This window comes from Pteropus medius, unplaced genomic scaffold (assembly GCF_902729225.1).
Source record: "Pteropus medius unplaced genomic scaffold, Ma_sr-lr_union100, whole genome shotgun sequence".
NCBI lineage: Eukaryota > Metazoa > Chordata > Mammalia > Chiroptera > Pteropodidae > Pteropus > Pteropus medius.
This window is the reverse complement of record NW_024354875.1, coordinates 7966811-7988911: the sequence shown is the minus strand read 5'-3', so window position 1 is coordinate 7988911 and position 22101 is coordinate 7966811. Positions and strand designations below refer to the sequence as shown.

Here is a 22101-nt window from a genome sequence, read left to right as displayed (position 1 = left end):
TAAAGTTAGATATAACACAAGCAAAAAGAATGTATTACAAAACAACACTTCACACACTGACATACGTTAGACTCTGAGTAATCATTAGCAGTCAGGCCGGTAGGCAGGAAGGATGGAAGAAAGGAAAGTGGAAAGAAATATGAGACATCTATCTATCTATCTATCTATCTATCTATCTATCTATCTATCTATCTATCATCTATCTATCTATTTATCATCTATATCATCTATCTATCTAACTACCTATCAACTATCATCTATTTATTTATTTAGTAGAAAAATATATTTTAAGTCTGTCATGAGAATTTCTACAGAAATGTAAAATGTTTCTGGAGTAAGATATGGATATCAATTTCTCCTTTGCCATTTAATACCTTCGTACAATGGGAAAAATAACTTAGAGTCTTTGAGACATGTTTCTTATTTATTTAAATGAATGAAATAATACTTCTTAGGGATATTATGAACATTAAGTGTGATCATGTTTATGGAAACACTTAGCTAATAGGTAGGCTGGGTTATTAATAGATGTTCATTTAATTTTCATAATTATACCTAAATCACTTTTGCTTTTATAATCTATTCGAATCTGAATTTTTTTAAGATGCATTTTGAGGTAAAGTATAGCAACCACCACCAAACAGTTTACGTTCTCCTTTATTTTGCCAGTTTGAATTGTTAAACACTTCACTGTTCATCTCTAATATGGCTGAGAATAAGTTGTCAATCTAAGTATAAGAAAGGAAAATAAATGTGTCTTAAATTGTATATTGACATGTGTAATTTTATTATTTTTATGTTATTGACTTTATACCATTTTGATGCTTTAAACTCTTGCTACTCGGTGTGTTTCATAGACCAAGGACAAAGTTATCACTAGAGAGCTTGTTAGAAATTCAGATCTACTCAATCACAATCTCCATTTTAGCAAAACTCCCAAGTGATTTATAAGTATGCACATTGAAGTTTAAGAAGCACTACTTTAGACTATATACAGTTATATATTACTCAAATAAATTTTAAAATATATGACCTAAACTTAAAATAAATTTTTATTGCATGAATTCTAATTCTGGCTCATATGGACACAGTTAGATTTGTTGTAAAGAGCACTAAATCAGGAGTAAAAGCACAGTTATTTTTGTTTGTTTGTTTGTTTGTTTGTTTGTTTGTTTTATTGGCTGAGCCATTTAATGGTAGCAAATTTATCAAGTTTCTAAACTTCTAAGAGTTTCTGTTTTGTCATTTATAAAGTGAAGAGCTAGTCAATACCTCTTCTGGTACTCAGTGAGATTGTTTAGAAGTTCAAGTGAGATGGTCCTTTGTTAATTGTCAAGGTCCATACATGTTATGCATTATTATACTTTATAAATTTAGAGCAGCTGAGTATAGGTAGATTATGAGTAAGAGCTTCTTAGGGAGGGAAACAAGATGACAAGTTCAGAGTTTGATTAATAACCATTTCTGTTTGCTGCTTTATAGCATAAATAGAATGTGGCTTAGGGAGGAAGTGTCCTACAGAAAAGAGTAGTTTGGGATAATTTTGATTTTTTTTTTTAATTGATTGATTTGTGCTGACTTTGTATGGGTGGTCCAATCAATTACTTTGTAATTAGCTTGCTTTAAAATCATGACCAAAAGACAGGTGAACTTTATTCAGTATTTGCCTTCAATTTTCCTAAGGATGCTTGTCAGTTAGTAATTTAATTAAGGTCTGAGGAAATGTCATACGCCCCAGATTTGGCATGGCAGTGAGGATATTGAAAATAATGTTTTTGTGGAAATCAATGTTGCAAACTCTGTTTCTTGTTATTACAGATAAAAAAACTTGCGGACCTCATGAATTCCAGTGTAAAAACAACAACTGTATTCCCGATCACTGGAGGTGTGATAGCCAAAATGACTGCAGTGATAATTCAGATGAAGAAAACTGTAGTAAGTAATTCTTTCTTAAGAATGTTGAGAGCTGGCAGTCTTTTCAATAAGCAAGATAGCAATTTTTAGTTCAGTTAAAGTATGAATATAAACCTATCTGTCCTGCAGCTCACATTTTTATATACACATTCTCATTTGAACAAGAATATTCAGACTAAATTGACCTGAATCTTAAATGGTGGAATTATTAAAATGCTCATCCTGGGAGTTATTTTCTTATAGTTATCAGAATTGGTATGAAAGTATCACGAGTTTTAATACAACCTATTAGTATGCAATGGAGAAAGCCCTTGATACAAGTTCACATAAAGAGCTGAATGATGTGGGGACAGTACAAAACATATCATTTTTAAATGGATGGTATTCATTTTATTTCAGTCTCAAATTCTTTTACACTACAAATTCACCTATGTGCTTCTTTCAGTGAAATATCATTTATTCTCTCTGGACTAGTGAACACCATATTTATTTAGGATGCTTTTCTCTGAAAAATAGAATTACACTATTATCATTATCTGCCTCCTGCATTTTTATGTAAGAAATTTAAAAATAATGATTATTTAACAAATTTATTTTCTAAAAAGTTTGAGAATAGGCAAAAAGATGACACTATATATTCTAGCATTAATTTTTGAGTATATTTCTTACTGGCACTTTCATACTCTGTTGTTTAAACAAAGAAAACAATATAAGCATGTTTAAAACAAGACAATTAAATTCCATTTATTAAATATTTACATTTCAAAAAGGATTTGATGAAAACAATAATGTCTACTTTTATAAGCTAGGCTAAGAACATCCATTCCCCAAGGCACAGGAGACAAAATAGGAATTCTTATATTAAAGCACAATGATATAGTATGTAAAAGCAAATAATAATGTTACAGCTATAATAAACCAATAGGATATTCAGTTTGCAAAATATCAACTAATGTTTTGGATACTCTCAAAACAATCTGGCTAATGTTCGAGGGTCAGGTACATGAAGTATGAAATCTCTGGGTCATTATGATTATGGAATACTCTGAAGATAGAACTATTAATATTCCTTCTTCACATAGATAGCTCCTAACTGATCACACTCTTTTGAAAGGTAAAGAACATTGCAGAGAGTCATTAGAGTGTTCTAGATTCCTTTAATCAGTAATTTTTAAAAACTTTAAATAGCAAGTTCTCATATTTTGTCCAGTGAAATAAAAATCTAATGGGATGAGAGTGGTAGGAAAAGTAAACACAAAAAAGAGACTTATATATATACTTTCTATTTAATGTATTTGTATACAAATAACTACTTAGTTTTAGATACATTTAGTGTTAATTATCAATAAAGTATCTGAGAGGAAATACCCTGTGACTGAAGGATATTGAGAGTAAGAGAGGCTAGATGAGAAGATAACATTTGAGACTTATATCTTAGAAAACTTTAAGTGGTAACTGAAATTGTGTGAGAAGTTAGGTCACTGCTGTAATAAGAAAAGGAGAAGAATGAAAGGTCAAGCTAGCCTGCTTCTGAGTCTGCTGGGGCTTCCTAAATGGCCGAGTATCGTTTTGCTGACATCTTCTAAAAGTCAGCCTTTGATTCAAGAAAGCAAAAAGAAGGAACACTGCCTCTCACTTGTCACCATGGAAACTTCATGATAAATCACTATAGCCACAGAGCCCGTAAGAGAAAACAAGGAAAGCGACTGTAATATCAAACATGGCAATATAAAATGCCTAAATATGTGTGGCTCTTTTTAGATCTTATTTACTTTGATCTTATGGCCTAAGATGAGTAATATTGATGAATTTTCAGAGTAGGGATGACGGTGAACAAGAATGCAGTACATTAGAGTAGTGACATGGAAGAAAAGAAAACATACACTGGACAAGTATCAGAGTTGGGAAGATGTTAAACATGTAAGACTATGTAAGAGGAGGATTAAAGGATCTAGATAAAAAGTGGTGTTTGAAGATACCATCTTGAATAGGCCAGAAGAAATAAGAAGTTTTAAACATTGAAAACACCAACAGTTCTACATTGACAGGAGCTGAGTCTATGAAGAATGAGAAAAGACTATAATATATCTATAGGGAGTAACAAGAGATTAGTCAAATGGAAGTCAGCTTTAGAAAAAATACTGTTGCTTTATTAAAATGCTCTCAAGATATTTTCAATTTCTTGTTATCTACTGAAACTATTAGAATTATATGTATATAACTATACTAAAGCAATTGTAATTTTATATACATAATTATAATGTATATATTGTAATTGTAACTATATATTATATGACACAATCATGTGTATAATTATAATATATAGAGAGATATAGATAGATAACAGCAGTATACCAAAAGGGCAGTGGTATGTTATTATCTTATTTCATAAATATCATTAGTCAATGGTATGCATTTGGGTTCACATTTTAATTCTTGTTAATATTAAGTAGTAAAACATACTTAACAGAGATAGTGAATCAACCTTATAGTTAAAAAGCAACAGCAACATTTTTTTTACATCAGCACATTTCATCACCCAATACTTTCTTGCATTCCATTGCCTCATTTATTTCTTTATCACATTTATCTTGAGTTCTTAAGTATCTGGAGATAGTGTAGTGTGTAGAACTATGTTCCAGAGCCTACCACAGTGAATGACACATATATATATCAGCAATATATATTTTTAAATAGTTTTTGGACTTATTTGTTTATGAATCCGATTTAATAAATTTATTTTTTTAAATTGTGTTGGAAACATTTCAGTACAGATATAGGAATAATCTAAATAGGAGCGGAGCAACTAATAGCGAGTGATGTTTTAAATTTAAAATGATTTGTACTTTTTTATAATTACATAGGATAATTAGTCCGTTATTTCACCATCATCTGCTGATTATTTCCCTTGTTAAATGTTCAGCAGGGACACTGTGCCTTTGTAATAATTTCTACTCTTAAAAACAAGAAAATGTCATTGTTATTAGAGTTACTTTGTAATACAAATCAAATGTTTGGAAATATTTGAAAAATCTCAACATCCTTACTATCTTAATAATCAATAAATATAATATGTATGGCATATACTCTTGAGTAATTGATGTACAAAAAATTTCTTTATATCTTCAGATTAAGAACTAACAATCTACTTGATTTAAAAGTGCCAAATAATTTGATCAACTAGATTAAGATGTGAGTAGAGAGAAAAGCTGTGTCTGAACTTATTTGAATTTCTAGTACTTTCACACCGATTTATATTAGAGAATTATTTGTATAGCCTGTCAGTTATATTAATTGTATTCTAAAAATTCTCCTCAGATGTGTATACCCACATTCATATAACTTTTGAACTTATCACCAAGAGTTTATGATAGTATTCTCAGTGGAGAAATTAGAGTCTGTAAACCTTTCTGCTCCACCACTAACAATACAGCTTTGAAAATCACTTTTATATTCTGAACTTAGTTTCTTCGATTTTGTGCAAGATGGCTTCCAAAGCTTTTTAATTATGAGACTGTATGTTTTCATCTTCTTTAGTATCAAAGGAAGTGACCAGTCCATATGAAGGAGGTAAAATAGCTTTCATATGAAGGAATAATAAGAGAAAAAGGATTCTCTTTTACTAGTAGTAAGTGAAATAAATAGACATTGGTAGTCATGTGCTTTGAACAGGTAACTTGACTTCTCAGAGATTTAATGTTAATATCTGCAATAAGTGAGCCCTTATTGCTTCCTGAGCAATATGAGAGGCAATAATATTGCCTAGAAGTAAGAAGTATAGGCCCTGGTATCAGATCATCTAGGTTTAAATTTAATATTAGCTCTTCTGCCTCCTGGGTAATTTGGAATAAGTTCTTTATTTATCTTCTCTGTGTCTTAATTTACTCATCTAAAAATACGTGGTGCCAGAAAGAAACCTAACTATGGTAGGTGAACACACAATGTAAATATATATAGTTGCCTTACTGTTAAAATGTACAGCTGAAATTCACAGGATTTCATTAACCAATGTCACCATAAAAAAAATAATTTAAAAAATTAATAAAATAAAATAAAAAGGGTCCAATAATAACACTTAACTTATAGAGTGATAATATTTGGCTTACATCCTATGTAGAATATGGTAAAGCATAATTAAATCAACAACTATCAAATTGTCTAAAATGACAGGGAAACTATATAGGACATAAGCAACCAATTGCATAAACAAATAGGCAGTTTTCAGAAAAAAACTTCCTTCTGCCTCTTCAACCCGTATCCACCCACTCATGTCCAATAATACTCCCATGAATCCTTGTTCTATGAACTCTGAAGTTTCTGGGGACAAAATTGAAGAATTCATAAGTCATTATAATGCATAATAAAATGTCAAGAACCAAAGGCTAGACTCACTCCTCAGTTATTAAATAGCCCCATAAGTACAGAGAATCACAAAATGTCATACTTAAATATATAAAATGACAGAATTTCAACAACTTTAAAAGATTATTTTTATACTATAATAGGTAGGATTTTATGCCTCTTATTTTACTTTGCTACTGTATTTTTAATTAAATAGTGAGCTATTTATCTTATTTTTTCAATTTGTTTCTACAATGCCACTTTCTAGTCATGACTTTAAATTTTAAAAATCATTGTATCATGTACCATAGATGCTTCATGAAACATTTTTCATAAACAATTTATTGGTTCTGCTTAATGCTACCTCATGTTGTAAGTTATATAAATTTTAAAATGCAACTGCATATAATAGAATAACTCTGTTCTATTTTTCCGTCTTCAGAGCCACAGACCTGTACATTGAAAGATTTTCTTTGTGCAAATGGGGACTGCGTTTCTTCAAGGTTTTGGTGTGATGGAGATTTCGACTGCGCAGATGGCTCTGATGAGGTAGGCAACTTTGAAAAATCAAAATAAAGCAGTTCTTTAGAATCACACTTATAATTATCATCATTCAATCCAATGAGTGTGACAAGGACAGCTCTGAAATGCACTTTATTCCTGATGCACTGAGTTAAGTATTATATCTAAGCTCTGTGCTGCACACACTCAGAACAGGGAATAGCTATTGTACTACTATTGACAGTTAATCTTATAGTCAGTTTTATCTCAAGTGGTGAATGGTTGGACTGGGAATAGAGTGTTTAGAAACCTTATTCCCTGTAGCTGATGCCCTTGCCATCTGCAAATTTGTTCATAAATATGCTGCAGTATTTATAGTCAGGACTAATATTTTTATGCATTTTAAACAGTTTTTTCTCCCCAGTCTCTTTCAATATAGTCTCGAAGATGTCATTTTTTGTTAAACCACAGGTTCAGCTTTGCTTAGATCATGGATCACAATCCATTTATAATAAGGCCTATGTGCACATAGCTTAAGTGAAAAAGTTTAGAATTTTTCTGGACAATTCTATAAACTTAGATTGTGATAACATAATACTTCACACAATTCATTATTTATGAATCTATGTATTTGAATTATAGCTATTAATTACTCTATGATGCTTAAAAATAATACATGACACATGGTTATATTTTTCTCAATCAAATCTAAAATGACCCAAGCTCTCACTTTTCAATATCAGGGAGAAGTTCAGTAATAGTCACTTTTAATTATTTTTCCTATTAATGATTTTCCATGTTAATATCAGGAACACAGCACTTGTGCAATGAAATCCAGTCAAAGATGAAGCGAAAATGAAGTCTCCCATGCTCAGTGGCAGCATGACTCCTTCCAGGGAACAATGACTCTTGGGAGCTCTGCTGTTTTGGTTAACATGCATAAGTACTTACCCCTCAAGAAGAACCTCCCACTGACTGTAGGCTTTTCTAGAAGCAGTGTTCCCTACTGTACTAGAGATTTTTATATTTCAGGTCTAACTTCCTGAAGTATCAACTGATTTCTTGCCTCATTGAGAGACACTACAGTTCTTTACTATTTATAGGACTCAAACAAACTCGCTGTTTTCTAGTCTTCAGGCATTCGTATCAGGACCGGACAATTTTCCATTCTCTCACTATCTTGATCACATTCTGGTGCCTGGATTTGGGAAACAAATGCATGTAACTTCTCACCCGAAGGCCAGAAAGCCTAAACCTTGAGATTGCAAAGGTTTCTCAGAAGAAATTAGCATATACCATTTCTATTCACAGCCATTCACAAAAGAAGTCAAAACAAAATTTTAAAAAATCTACATGGGAGTTAAATTCTTACATTATCCAGCTACATATTTACTTAGTATTCATTTATTCAAAAAGTATATTAAACATCCTTCAGTCGGGAAAACACAGTCCACATAAACTCATTCATACCGTAAAAAAATGTTTTGTTTTCTTTAAAAAATATTTTTCACCAACCTTGTTTAATCCATGAACATCAAGAGATGGAAACATATTGCTAAAGGCTTATGATTTCATCATTCATGTTATTCACTCTATGTCCAAGGAACATATACAGAATCAAACGCTTATTTTTCAAAAATCTTATTCATGGGAAAATAGATATCTTTATTAACACCATTTCTCTCATACCATAAATTCATAGAATTCTTTGATGGCTAAATTTATCTCTACTATTTAAATATTTTCATTATAACGACTCTATGGAATCAAATTAACTCTCTCCACATTTATAGATATTTTGTGCAGTCTATATGTAGTAAGATGGCTAAAACAATAGGAAATTGATTTCTATTTTTATTTTAAAGTCTAGGATGACAGATTGCATTGACAAAAAGCAAGCAAGCAAACAAACAAACAAACAAACAAAAGGTAAACAGAACAAATGTCTAGAAAGCAGAATTATATACAGAATACTTTTATATTAAGAACAGAAGAGAAAATCGTGAGAACAAAGTGGCATGAATGTGAACTGACAGTATAATTAGTTTGTTAATATCTAGCCAAAACAATAAAAAAAACTAACAACTTGGATCAATATAACTGTATATTAAGTTAGTGTCATATGCAGTGAAGAATTATTTTAAATGACTTTAAAATATAATAGCTGACTCTATCTAGTATAATGAATTGTAAGAATAAAAAGAAATACAAAGGGATCTTAAACTGTAATCATAGACTTGTTCTTAATAATAATAATGGTTTTGCTAACTTGAAACTCATATATATTGAGACTAGGATAGTTAAAATGCTTTTAATATTATTAGCTCAATTTTTTTTTTAGCAAAAGAAAGGAAATGCAAATTTAGAAACAAAGACTGTAAATAAAAATTATTTAATAGCAAATTTAATTTAAAAGTATTATATTATGAGATCTATTTTTCTCTTTCTAAAAATATGTAAATCTTAGCTTTGCTACTGAAAACACCTAAAACTAATGAAATCTCAGCATCAAAGATTATTTCTAGCAGTCACATAGTGGCTTCTAAATACCATTTACTAATTAAAGGAAACAAAAATTCTTTAAGAAATATTTAATTCTGTGTCTGAGAAAGGAAATTGACAGAATCAGCCATTAATATCTTGTCAAGCCAGAAAACAAGACTATTAGGACTGTGTCCAGAATACATAGGAGCAAACTTGAAAGGGTTTCCCCTGATGAAAGGGACAATTTGAGTGTCAGAATGAAAAATGACCGCAGTGGATTGAAACACAATAAGTATATAAAAATATATGAGTTCATAATAATACTTAAAAAATAAAAAGCTGATTTGTCACTTTGGAGGTTGTTAAGATACCTACTTTCTTGGTATTCAATCAGCCAAATTTAGAATGTGGAACATTCTATAGAACAAATGGCCTGGTTTTTTCAAGTAGAAAATTATATTAAAAAAATATATATATATAGGAGAATGGGAAATAGTGACATACTTAAAGAAATGCAAGCATGATTCAATGGATAGACCTCTTTTATTTATCTAAATTAAATTTATTAAGGTAACATTAGTTAATAAAATTATATAAGTTTCAGGTGTATATTGCATTGTGTGTTTACCATCCAAAGTCAAATCTTCTTTCATAGATCAATTAAAAAAATTGACTTTAGACCTCTTTTAAATTCTTTAAATAGTTATATTTTTAAATGCTATAAATATTTAATATTTTTAAATAGTTATAAAAAATGAGGACATTTTGGGTATAGATTAAAAATAATTTCATATTAAAGAATTTTTATTTATTTTATTATATTGTTAATTTTCTGATAGTATTGTTGTTATGTTAAAATAATCCAGAATGTAAATAAGTAGGGGGAGGAGGTATGAACATGAAGCGTTTATAATGGTTAAAAGTGTATGATGGGATTCATTATTTGATTCTCTATATTTTTTTGTATGTTTTTAACTGCCCAAAATAATTGCCCTAGAAGTATAGACACACACACATCAACTATACTGCAACACAAACACACACACATCAACTATACTGCAATTTATTGTAGATCAAAATCATTTGCTTATAGGGAAATTATCTTTAAGGACCACCTCCTGTGTTGCTGTCAATGCAGGTATATCAGAGTCATTGGTATTGAGCTATTTTACTTAAATTAACCTTATTACTGAGATAATCATTAATTCTACAAATATATACTGAGCAGTTATTATAATCATGAATGGTATTAGATACTTGGTACACAGACGGACATTATTCTTATCTACACAATGGGATATGAGTCCTGTCCCAGTGGAGTTTAATTACATAAAGTTTTAATTTATAGTTCATATTTTCTACATTTGCTACTTCATTCATTTTTTTCACTTATTCACTCATCAGTAGTTATCAAATGCTTACCATGTCTCAAGCACAATACTGAGCATGGAGAGTATGGTGGTGAACAAGACACATGAAATTCCTTTCTTGGGATTCAGTACATGGTCTATTTCTCCATTGTATTTAATGTCATTCACTGAACATAGTTTACCCCTCAGATACAGCACATTTCTAATTATCCTTATGCATTAAAAGCCTTTTATTAGGTAGTTCCATTTATATTTAAACTTCTTCTGTGAAGTCTTTTCTAAAAACCATAAGAATCCATATGTTTAAAAATATATCCATTTATTTTGACAGATAATGTAATTTTTTGCAATTGTTGGTTTAGGTACTGATCTTCCCTATTATTAGTCTATGAGTTTATCAAATACGGGAAGTAAATCTTATTTTTCTTTGTATTCTCATTTAAGAAACTCTCTGGCAAATATAAACCCTCAATATTTAGGAAAAAAAAGAAAGCAGAAAGGAAGGAAAGAAGAAAATATATTATATAGCAGGCAGTCTAATTAAACTGCCATCAACAAAGAGAAAATTATGGAATTTAAAACCAAACCTTCCTTCCTTACATGAGAGTGAAACTATGAAGAAATAGGGAGTAAGAGTTCAAGATGTTTCATCACTGGGAATTTCACAAGCTGTGAAAATATCACACATTTTGTTGTATGAACCAACAAGTATATTTTGACAAGAATAGAAATTTCTTAACCACAGAACATCATCTCAGCAAGACATTTTATTGGAGCATTTCATTTCAGCCAGAATAGTCAAACCCCAAGGGAGATAAATTTCTAGTGGATCTCTTTCATTGATCTCATATATAGAATTGAAAGATTCCCAAAGGTATATCTACTATCTTGTTTGACTGACAAATAAAATCTATATGTGGCTAGAAGAAATGACAATTGTGACAGCTCAAGAAAGGGAAAGAAATAACACTAGAGAAGTTCTGCCAATGCAAAACAAATTTGCTTTAAGATTCTTGTTTGTTTCACATTAAATCCTCCCACTTCATTCCCAATGAACTGGATGTACTTGCTTAGAAATAATTTTTTAAACTTTTTTTACCCCCCCGACAATCTTTATTCTCACCTACAATTATTAAAATCACATTACCCCGAAACTATCTATTGAAGAATAATACATTCAGAGATTAGTATGACGAAGCCATTTATAACTGTTTTATTATGACACACAGAGACAAATGACAATGGAAAATTGTTAGAATTATGTTATGTAGCACTAGGCTTACATATGATCATCTGAGCGTCTTTATGTGGCAGATGTGGTTTCTACACTTCGAGGATTCTATGCATAAGGTTTCTAGTTGTCATTTGAGTTACATTTGTTTAATCATTTAATTTTAATTACATGTGTTGTTTTTACAGAGAAATTGTGAAACAAGTTGTTCTAAAGATCAGTTCCAGTGTTCCAATGGTCAATGTATATCAACAAAATGGAAATGTGATGGTCACGAAGACTGTAAATATGGAGAAGATGAGAAAAACTGTGAACCAGGTAAAATGGTTGAGATGACATTAAATTTAGTGGACATATGAACTTCAGAGAATGTAAGTTTGAGTAATGATATTTAGAAAACTGGTAAATGCACACAGATTTCTGTATTTTAAAAATAATCTGAAATATCTGTACATAGATTAATTAGTGTGTCCTTCATATGTTTGGAAAGTATTTCAGCAGATAAGATTGTTACTATGTTCAAGATCTAAGCAGTCCTCCCCAAAATTTCATACTCTTGTTCCCATTCCTTACCATACCATTAGGGATAGTTTTTTCAAGACAACAAAATGAAATTTGATGAAACTGTCAGTACAATAAAAGTCAGATTTTCAATTATGGAAATTAAGATTATAAAATGAAATGTAGTGATTTTGACATAATACCTACTGAGAAAAAGCATCTCTCATTTTCATTGTCTACTAGTTTTAGAAATATTTCTATATAACAAAATTCTAAAACATACACACACAAACATATGAGCATAAGTATATTATTTTTATTCATACCTTGATCCAAAATAAAAATAAAATTAGGAAGCAAAACCAAAATACATCGAAAAAAACACCCAATTTATGCATTTCTATTTCTTAAATATAGCTCTATAAAATCTATAAATAAGTTTTCAAAATTTAATTTTTTTACTTAGCTGTTTTTAAATTATTATTCTATAAAAAAATTACTAGAGAAATTATACTATAATTTATGTATAGCCATTAGAGCATTACTTTGAGATACTAGGTCAGAATAGAAGATACAAGTCATACGTGTTATCATGTTCCAGTACCATACCCATGGTCCATCCTGCTAATTGATCAGATCTTACTGAATCCAGACATGTTCTCAGATGCCTTAATAATATAAATCCCTAGGCCAACATTGTCAATTAAAAGAAATTAAAAACCAAAAAAGAAAAACTTTTTAGCATCCCTGGTGTAAGCAATTCAGGCCACAGGGTCATTGCGTAAGCACATTTAACTATCTAATGGTCTAATATAAGACCAAGAACCCTAGAGCTTTGAATGCAAGCCTAACACACAAACTAATAGACAAAGGCAGCTGTCGTAATTCTTCTGTCAATTAATTAGTTTGGGTACTGGTAATAACTTATTTATCCATTTGCTATTTTTATTTCCTGTATCATAAAAGAATACTTCATAATCTGTAAACCGTTAATTATGCATATTTTCATGTTGAGAACCTCCAAACAAAAATCCTTAAAACTTATGCAAATATGACATTTATGTCAACATAACTAGATATAGCAGTATCTATGAGACTTCGCCAAGATTTCCACTTTTAAATTTATACAATACATGTATGAATTAACATTCCCGAGGATCATTAAATCCTACCGTAGTTTTAAAAATAATTTAAAGCTTTTTTTCTTTTAAATTTAAAAGAAAATCATTTAAAAAATTATTTAACTCTTCAAAATCAAAGGGATGAAGGGTACAGAGGGTTTTGTTTTTTTAACTCATTTCTTTCTTTAGTGAGTTGAACACTTACTAAACAGGCTACTATATCATTGAAGCATATTTAATACAATGCAATAATATTATAATGCACATTTTAAACAAATATTTAATATCAAATATTGACTATAGTTTAAATAATATTAACTATTTCCATTACTATCTATGCCTTTGTATATGCTTATATGTGTCTTTATCTATTAAATCAGTCATTCTTTTTACCGAATCTAAATATTGACTTTATAATTATATTCAGCTTCTCCTACTTGCTCATCAAGTGAATATATATGTGCCAGCGGAGGATGTATTTCAGCATCTTTGAAATGTAATGGAGAATATGATTGTTCTGATGGTTCAGATGAGGTAAAATCTATAATTTGATTAAAATCTCTGAATTAGAGTTAGATTTGGGGAAGAAAGTGTAATAAAAACAGAGTAAAGAGACCCGATTCTCAGCATTGTGTAAAATGTTAGGACAAGTACATCAAATACAGTAATGTCAATAAATACCTGAATCTTTATACTGTTCATATACTTAAACCTCATTGTCATTTTTAGAGGTCATATTTATTAAATCAAAATATGAGAGCCTACAGTGTAATAAATCTCCAGTGTTGTCAGCTGTATGTTTATTTTGCCTGTGACTATATCATTATCATTAATGAATACTGCAGTGCCCATTTGTTTTTGAACAGATGGACTGTGTGTCTGAATGTAAGGAAGATCAGTTTCGATGCAGAAATAAAGCCCACTGTATTCCAATTAGATGGCTGTGTGATGGAATTCATGACTGTGTGGATGGCAGCGATGAAGAAAACTGTGACAGAGGTAAGGTATTTGTGTGTGTGTGTGTGTGTGTGTGTGTGTGTGTGTGTGTGTGTGTGTATCATAAATAAGAGAATGGCAGTCAAGGTGCTGTAGAGAATATGTAGTGTGTAGAGGCAGAGGATAGGATCATTAAATGATAAGATCATTTACTCTTTCTAGTTTCATTAGATAATAGCCTGTTCTAAATAAGCAAAATCTGGATCATTTTCAGATGGAGTGTAATGTCAGTCTTTGTACAACAGAATCATGAAAATGCAAGTGTTTATTGGGTGCGTACCATGAGCATGTCTTTGGACTAGGTGCTGGACTAGTGATACTATAAGAACTCAAAGATCATAGCCACTATAGCCATTATTATGAAGTCTTTTCAGCGTACATTTCTCTTCTATATCTCTTACCTTATTCTAATGAATAGAAACAACATATGGTATATTATGTTACACATACTAATATGATTGATTATATATATATATATATGTATGTGTATATATATATATATATATATATATATATATATATATATATAGGTTATAGGTTGTGCCAAAATATCCTTCTTACCATATGGTTGAGAAAAATAATCTACATTTTTTATTAGTCTGGAAGACAACTTTGAGTATTGTAGTAAATTATTTTCCAGCTATGTGAAAATATTCCCTGATGGTTAATAACTTTTTAGTTGTAAGTCACTTGTTAAAAGCAGTAATTGTTACTACTTTAAAATTAGTAAAATGAAAGCAAAAAAAACTGTGTGGTGAAGCTTATAATGACCACAAATTACATGATTTTTGTTGTTTTCATAATATATATGTTATATATATTATTTAAAAAAATATTTTATTCTGCTTACAAAAGTTTCTCAATGTACTTTACATTTCAGCATATTTGGAACATCATCAGTAGAGATGACACCAGATATTGAAAGTCATTTAAACAGGCACCTAGGGTTTCTACAGTTTAAATGCATTTAATATATTTGCTTCTGTAAATGTCTAGTCATTCAAGGAAAAATATTTTCTACTTTCTCTAATGTTAGATCAAACATTTATGATTTGGTAACATTTCCATCCCCAAACCTGATAAAATGTTGTCATAGTCAACAGGAGAAATTCCAGTTCTTATTTAGAATCTGCAATGCATTATAGAGAGCCATAATATGCATAATAGCTGTTTCTACTTTTAGTTGTTTTCTCATATTCATTTTCTGTAATTGATCATTCTAGAGACAGCAAACTTTGAGGACTCTCTGTCACTAACAATCTTATGTAGTCTTATATGCAAAGACTTTGGGACAAATATTAAGTTATTCAGCTTTTTTTTTTCATGTTCTAGCTAGTAAGCTCCATTCCCTCAACTTCAGTCACTGTCATCCATGTATGTCTTTTTCTTGCTGTTTCTTGCCTAGGCTCATGTAATACTACCTAACTGGTGTTCAATACATCCTACTCACTGCTACCAGGTTCATCTTACTTACATGTAACTCTGATTACGACAATCTTTACTCAAAGATCTTTCTTCCTGGTTATGTACAAATAACTCAATCTGGCAGTCAGATTTACATGAGAAGGATCTTATTTTATACTCTCAGTCTTATATTCTACAATTCTTCTTTATGTATCACACACCCTAGCCAAACTGGAAATATTCTATAAACATCCTACATATTTTCAACATGTTTCCTATTCCTTCTGCTATTTTCATCATCTTGATACCTTTGCCAATAAGAATTATATCTATTTTTTCAAGTCCATCTCAATAACTAATGTCTTTAACCAAATTGCAGCCTTTTTTTGCTGTGTCCTTAACTACCCTTTGATTGCGCTTTTGTTATCATAGTTTCCTTCTAACATGATGACTACTGTATTATTTGACTAAGTTTCTCCTGTTGGAATGTGTGTTTCTTGATGCTAACAATTAAGAATGAAAATAGAATAAGGAACTACATTTCAGACAGTGTGACCATTATGTACAAAGTCACAGAGGTGAAGCACAGCTTAGCTTTTTAGGAACCACAAGTAACTGAAGATTTATGCTGCAGAACTTGGTTTTAATATTAAGCATAACAAGAAGTTTTCCAAAGATTTTAATAAATCTTCAAATATTTATTTATTTATTTATTTATTTATTTATTTATTTATCTATTTATCTATTTATTTATTTATTTATGTGTTTGTTTGTTAGTTTATTTTAAAGGAAGAGGTGTTAAGATTTGCACTATGCAAAGCACAGAGAATTTACTGAAATGAGAATCAGGAGATCTAGTTCCTTTTATTATCTCCATGAACCTTTCTGTGCTCATTTTTTGATATTGTCAAATGAAATGTCTCTGAGAGATGTAAGAATAGCTGGAAAGTGAGTGTGTGTGTAGAGGGGAGCAATCTTGTCAGACTTTATCTATTTTTCTTTAAATAATGGATTTTGTGAAAAGTGTTTGGACAAAGGAACCCAGGTTAAAAAATCAAACTTTACAGTAAAAAAATTGAACATTATAGTATTTAAAATCTAAAATGTATTTCAAATTTAAACTGATCCTACTAAATGTTTAAACTTACTGAATTAAAGAGTCAGATTTATGGTCAAGATGACAAAGTAGACAAACGCTGTGTTTTCCTCTTCTCACAACAACATCAAAACCACAACTAAATGATGGAATAACCATGAAGTTTGACTGAACAAAAATCTTACAACTAAGAATTTACAGAGAAAGCTGCCTCAGGAGTGGTAGGAGGGATGTTGAGGTGGAGCAGGCTGATTCCACACCCGTGTGTAGCAGTTAAAGATCAGGAAGGATATCTCGATTGAAGAGTTTCCACCAGAGGTTGGGAAGAGAAATCTCCACAAATTCTTGCTGTGAAAACCAGCAGAAATTGTGGCTGAGTAAGATGGAGGGAAGTTGGAATTCCTCTTAAAGGGTGTGCATATGGATTTACTTAATAACAGACTCCCTGGCTCAGCTCCAGCACTGGGGAAGCTTCTTGAAGAGTGCTAGAGCCATACAGGGAGGAACTGAGTTGCCTGTCTTCAGGATGAGGGCTGGAGGGGCAGCTTTCTCCCAGACAGAAATAATGGTAGAATCCATTTTTTTCTTTGTTAAGCCTTCCTTCTTACTGGCCTGGAGACTCAGGGGGCCACTATCTTTGAGTCTCCATCATCCTGGCTAACACTGTTTGTCCTGCCCCTGGTGATTCCCTGATAACCCATCCACCCAACTTATGAACTCACTCAATTTACTTTCAGAGGTTGTTCCACACAAATGGCCTGTCTTGGTTCATGCTGCAGACCAAGATTTCCTAAAATCTCTCAAAGGTTCAAAAACCCTAAATAAGCAGTGTCTGGCCTCAGTGTGCCCTGTAGCTCTTGCTGAGCAGCCCCAAGCCCAGCACTAGCTACAGCCAGCCTCACTTCATGGCTTGGCCTCTCCAGGCAACTCTAATCCCAGCACAAGTAGCTGTCATCCGTAGATTACTTGATGAGTCATGCCAAGTGGCCTTAGAACAGGCACAGGCTATTGCTGAACCAGACCTGAAATGAGGCCCCTCCTAGGAGGACCCAGGGATGGAACTCCTAATGGCTGGCTTTAGACCAAGGTGGAGCACCATCTGGGGCTGTATTCAAAGACAACACACCCATAAGGCAGACTGGATAGTCACCAGAACTCTACTAAAGGTAATTCTGCTCCACAGAGCCAACCCTTCACCACCCAGTCCAGAGCCAACCAATCAACTTGAGCATCAGTTCTTCCCACTGATATGCAAATAGCAACCAAGGCTCAACTACAACAGAAGGGCAACACAACTCATCGAAGAAAGATACCTGGAGCACCTGGCTCAGGTGACCAAGGAAGACTGTGCCATTGGGTCCCACAGCATACCTATACATAAGGCCGTTCTGCCAAGACCAGGAGTCATAGAAGCCCTCCTAATACATATAAACACAGAATAAGATCCAAAATGCAGAGACAAAGACACATGTCCCAAATGAAAGAATATAACAAAAATCCAGGAAAAGGACTCAACGAAATGAAGACAAGTAATCTACCATATACAGAGTTTAAAACACTGATTATAAGGACGCTCGAGGAATTTAGGGGAAGAGTAGATGAAGTCAGTGAGAACTTTTTTCCCCCTTTTTAAAAAATTAATTAATTATTTTTTAATTAAGTTTATTGAGGTAACATCAGTTAATACAATTATATAATTTTCAGGTGCATATTATAATTGACATCTGTATATTCTATTGTGTGTTTACCACCCAGAGTCCAGTTTCCTTCAGCTACCATATATTTGACCCCCTTTACGCACTCCACCCTCACCTTAATCCCCTATATTTGACCCCGTTTAACCTTCTACCTACCCCCTCCTTCCCTACTCCCTACCCTCTGGTAACCACTAGTCTATAGTCCATGTCCATGAGTCTCTGTTTGTTTGTCTTGTTCATTTGTTGCTTTTAAGTTTATATCTCACATATGAGTGAAATCTTTAACAAAGAGATAGAAAACAAAAAAATGAAGATAGAAAATGTAAAATAAAAAAACAATTAGAAATGAAGAATATAATAACTGAAATGAAGACTATATTAGAGGAAAACATTAGTAGATTAGATGAAGCAGAGGATCGAATCAGCAATTTAAAAGATAAGGTAGCAGAAAACATCTAATTAGAACAGAAAAAGAAAAAATAACACCCTCCCAAAAAAAACATGAGGATAGTTAAGGGGCCTCTGGGATAACATCAAATATATCAACATTTGCATCATAGAAGTACCAGAAGGAGAGGAGAGAGCGCAAGGAATTGAAAATGTATTTCAAGAAATAATGACAGAAAACTTCCCTAGCCTGGCAAAGAAAATAGACATACAAGCCCAGAAAGTACAGAGAATCTCAAGCAAAAGGAACTCAAAGAGGCCCACACTAAGAAACATCTTAATTAAAATGTCAAAGATAAAAGCAAAAAGAGAATCTTAAAAGTAGCGAGAGAAAAGCAATTAGTTACCTAAAAGAGAGGTCCCATAAAACTGTCAGCTGATTTCTCAACAGAGACTTTATAGGCTAGAAGGAATTGGCACAAAATATTCAAACTGATGAAAAGCAAAGACCTACAAACAAGATTATTCTACCCAGCAAAGTTATCATTTAGAATCCAAGGACAGATAGAGCTTCCCAGACAAGAAAAAGCTAGAGTTCATCACCACCAAATCTGTATTACAAGAAATCTTAGAGGGACTTCTTTAAGAAAAAGAAGGAAAAAAAGATAAAAAAATAAGAGTAAAAAATGGCAATAACTACATGTCTTTCAACAATTACTTTAAATATAAATGAATTAAATGCTTCAGTCCAAAGATAGGGTGGATAAATGAGTAAGAAAACAAGACCATTTCACCTCCTGCCTACAAGAGACTCACTTCAGATCAAGATACACAGACTGAAAGTAAAGGGATGGAAAAAGATACTTTATAAAAATGGAAACAAATAAAAACAGCTGAGGTAGCAATACTAATACCAAACAAAATAGACTTTAAAACAAAGGCTATGAAAAGAGACAAAGAGAGATCCAGTTATCTCACTTCTGGATATTTATCCAAAGAAATTCAAAATACTACTTTGAAGGTATATGTACATCCGCATGTCTATTGCAGCATTATTTGCAATAGCCAAGATATGGAGGCAATCTCAGTGTCCATTAATGGATAAAAAAATAAAGAAGAAATGTTACTTGGCTATAGAATATTACTTGGCTATGAGAATGAAATCTTACCATCTGCAACAACATGAATAGACCTAGGATATCGTGCTGAGTAGATTAAGTCAGACAGAGAAAGACAAATGCCATATGATTTCACTTACATGTGGAATCTAAATAACAAAATAAATGAAAAATGAAAGGAAACAAGCTCATAGATATAGAGAACATTTTCATTGTTACCAGATGGGAGGTGAGTGGAGGAGGTAAGAAAGGGGAAGGCATTAAGAAGTACAAATTGGTAGTTACAAAATAGTCATGGAGATGTAAAGTATAGCCTAAGGAATATAGTTGATAATATTATAATAACTATGTATGGTGTCAGATAAGTACTAGATTTATTGGGGTGATCACTTTGTAAACTATATAAATGTTTAATCACCATGGTGTATACCTGGTGATTAGACATTTTTATACAATACAAAACTAATATAATATGCAATATTATATGCAATATTATAATATGCAATATTATATTAGTTTTGTATTGTATGTATTGCATATTATATTAGTTTTGTATTGTATGTATTGTATAATACTATATAATATTCAGATGCCAACTGTATTTGAAAAATAAAAAAAAATAAATGTTGGATTGGGAGTGGATAGTCTAATCACTGATTATAAACTCAAAAGTAAACAAATATTTTAGAATAGAGTCCCAGACTAAACAATAAGTATGTATAACCTTCCTTTCCTTAAGTTCTTGTCAAGTGCAAATCTAAACTAAATACTAAGCTAAGAATTTTGAAAATTCTGTTAAGATGATGCACTTGCTTATATTATAATATATACTGTTTTAAGTATATTTAGACAGCCTGTTTTCACGTTAATAAAATATACATGATTTGTTAAAAGAAAAAAAAAAGAGTTGAGTCTTTAATTCAATCATTTAGGAATGCGTCAAAGCTTCCCTCCCCTTCCTACTGATTCCTCTAACTTTTCTTGAGTGTTCTTTTCTGTTATTGTTGTTGTTGTTGTTGTTGTTGTTGTTGCTGGATAATTAAACTCCGATAAAATGTTTTGATGGTTAAAGTATTTTATACTGTATAGATATACCTCAGGCATGATCAAGTTCAGATTTCTAGTATTTAATTTACTTCCAAGAAGTGGTTTAGGTATTGGATAAATGTACATTAAGGCATCAAAGAAATGATGCCATAATTAAGTGTCTCTTCTGTTAAATCTGACTTCCAGTCATCTCAAATCTAGACCTAGGAGCTAACAGGGGTTAAGTGTTAGGGACCGGATAAGCATGAAATATCTTCCAAGTGAATCAGTTTTACTGGTTTACTTTAAAAAGACTAAAACCCAAAATACTATGGAATTTATAGCAACATTTACATTTTCAAAGGTAAACTCTGTTCCTTCAAGGAATCTTAGTGTTTGTTTTGGCTTGAGCTGCCAGACTTTTCTCCCTAGAGAAATTTTGGTGGAAAAGAATGAGAGTTATTCTTTTTAGTAATCATCAGCTTAAAATGTATAAACTATTTGGGGAAATTATAAAATATTATCATATATTCAAGCTTCTGTCAACCCAAATTAAGATAAGCATTTTAGATGCTCATTTTCTATAGTGATGCACTTATCCAGGTTTTTATGAACCTGCTAAGGGCTCACATCTATTTAGACATAGATTATTGTTAATTAATACTTTCCTATATTCTATTAACCTGTTGAGCTGATCAAGGACATGACTAGGAAACTGGGATTCAAATTCAACTAATCTCTTTTAATTTGTACTATTTTTGTTTATGTGTGCTTCATGCCATTTCAAAATAAATATTTTAAGTTAGACTCAAGATACCGTGGTGCATCTTTTGAAATGCAAATTTTGTACTACGATAAAGAACCTATAGTAAATTATAATCCAACACTCTCCTGAGGAAAATTATAATGTTATC

At 31.5% G+C, this 22101-nt stretch overlaps 1 protein-coding gene across 1 annotated transcript in view; it reads left to right on the top strand.

Moving 5' to 3' along the window:
- The window catches only part of LRP1B (LDL receptor related protein 1B), a 1647539-nt gene that overhangs the window by 1508927 nt on the left and 116511 nt on the right, over positions 1-22101 (top strand). Inside the window, exons 67-71 of the mRNA XM_039855262.1 lie at positions 1819-1935; positions 6698-6804; positions 12030-12159; positions 13891-13997; positions 14330-14462. Of these exons, the coding sequence (XP_039711196.1) occupies positions 1819-1935; positions 6698-6804; positions 12030-12159; positions 13891-13997; positions 14330-14462 (594 nt within the window). The remainder of the gene's footprint in view (positions 1-1818; positions 1936-6697; positions 6805-12029; positions 12160-13890; positions 13998-14329; positions 14463-22101) is intronic.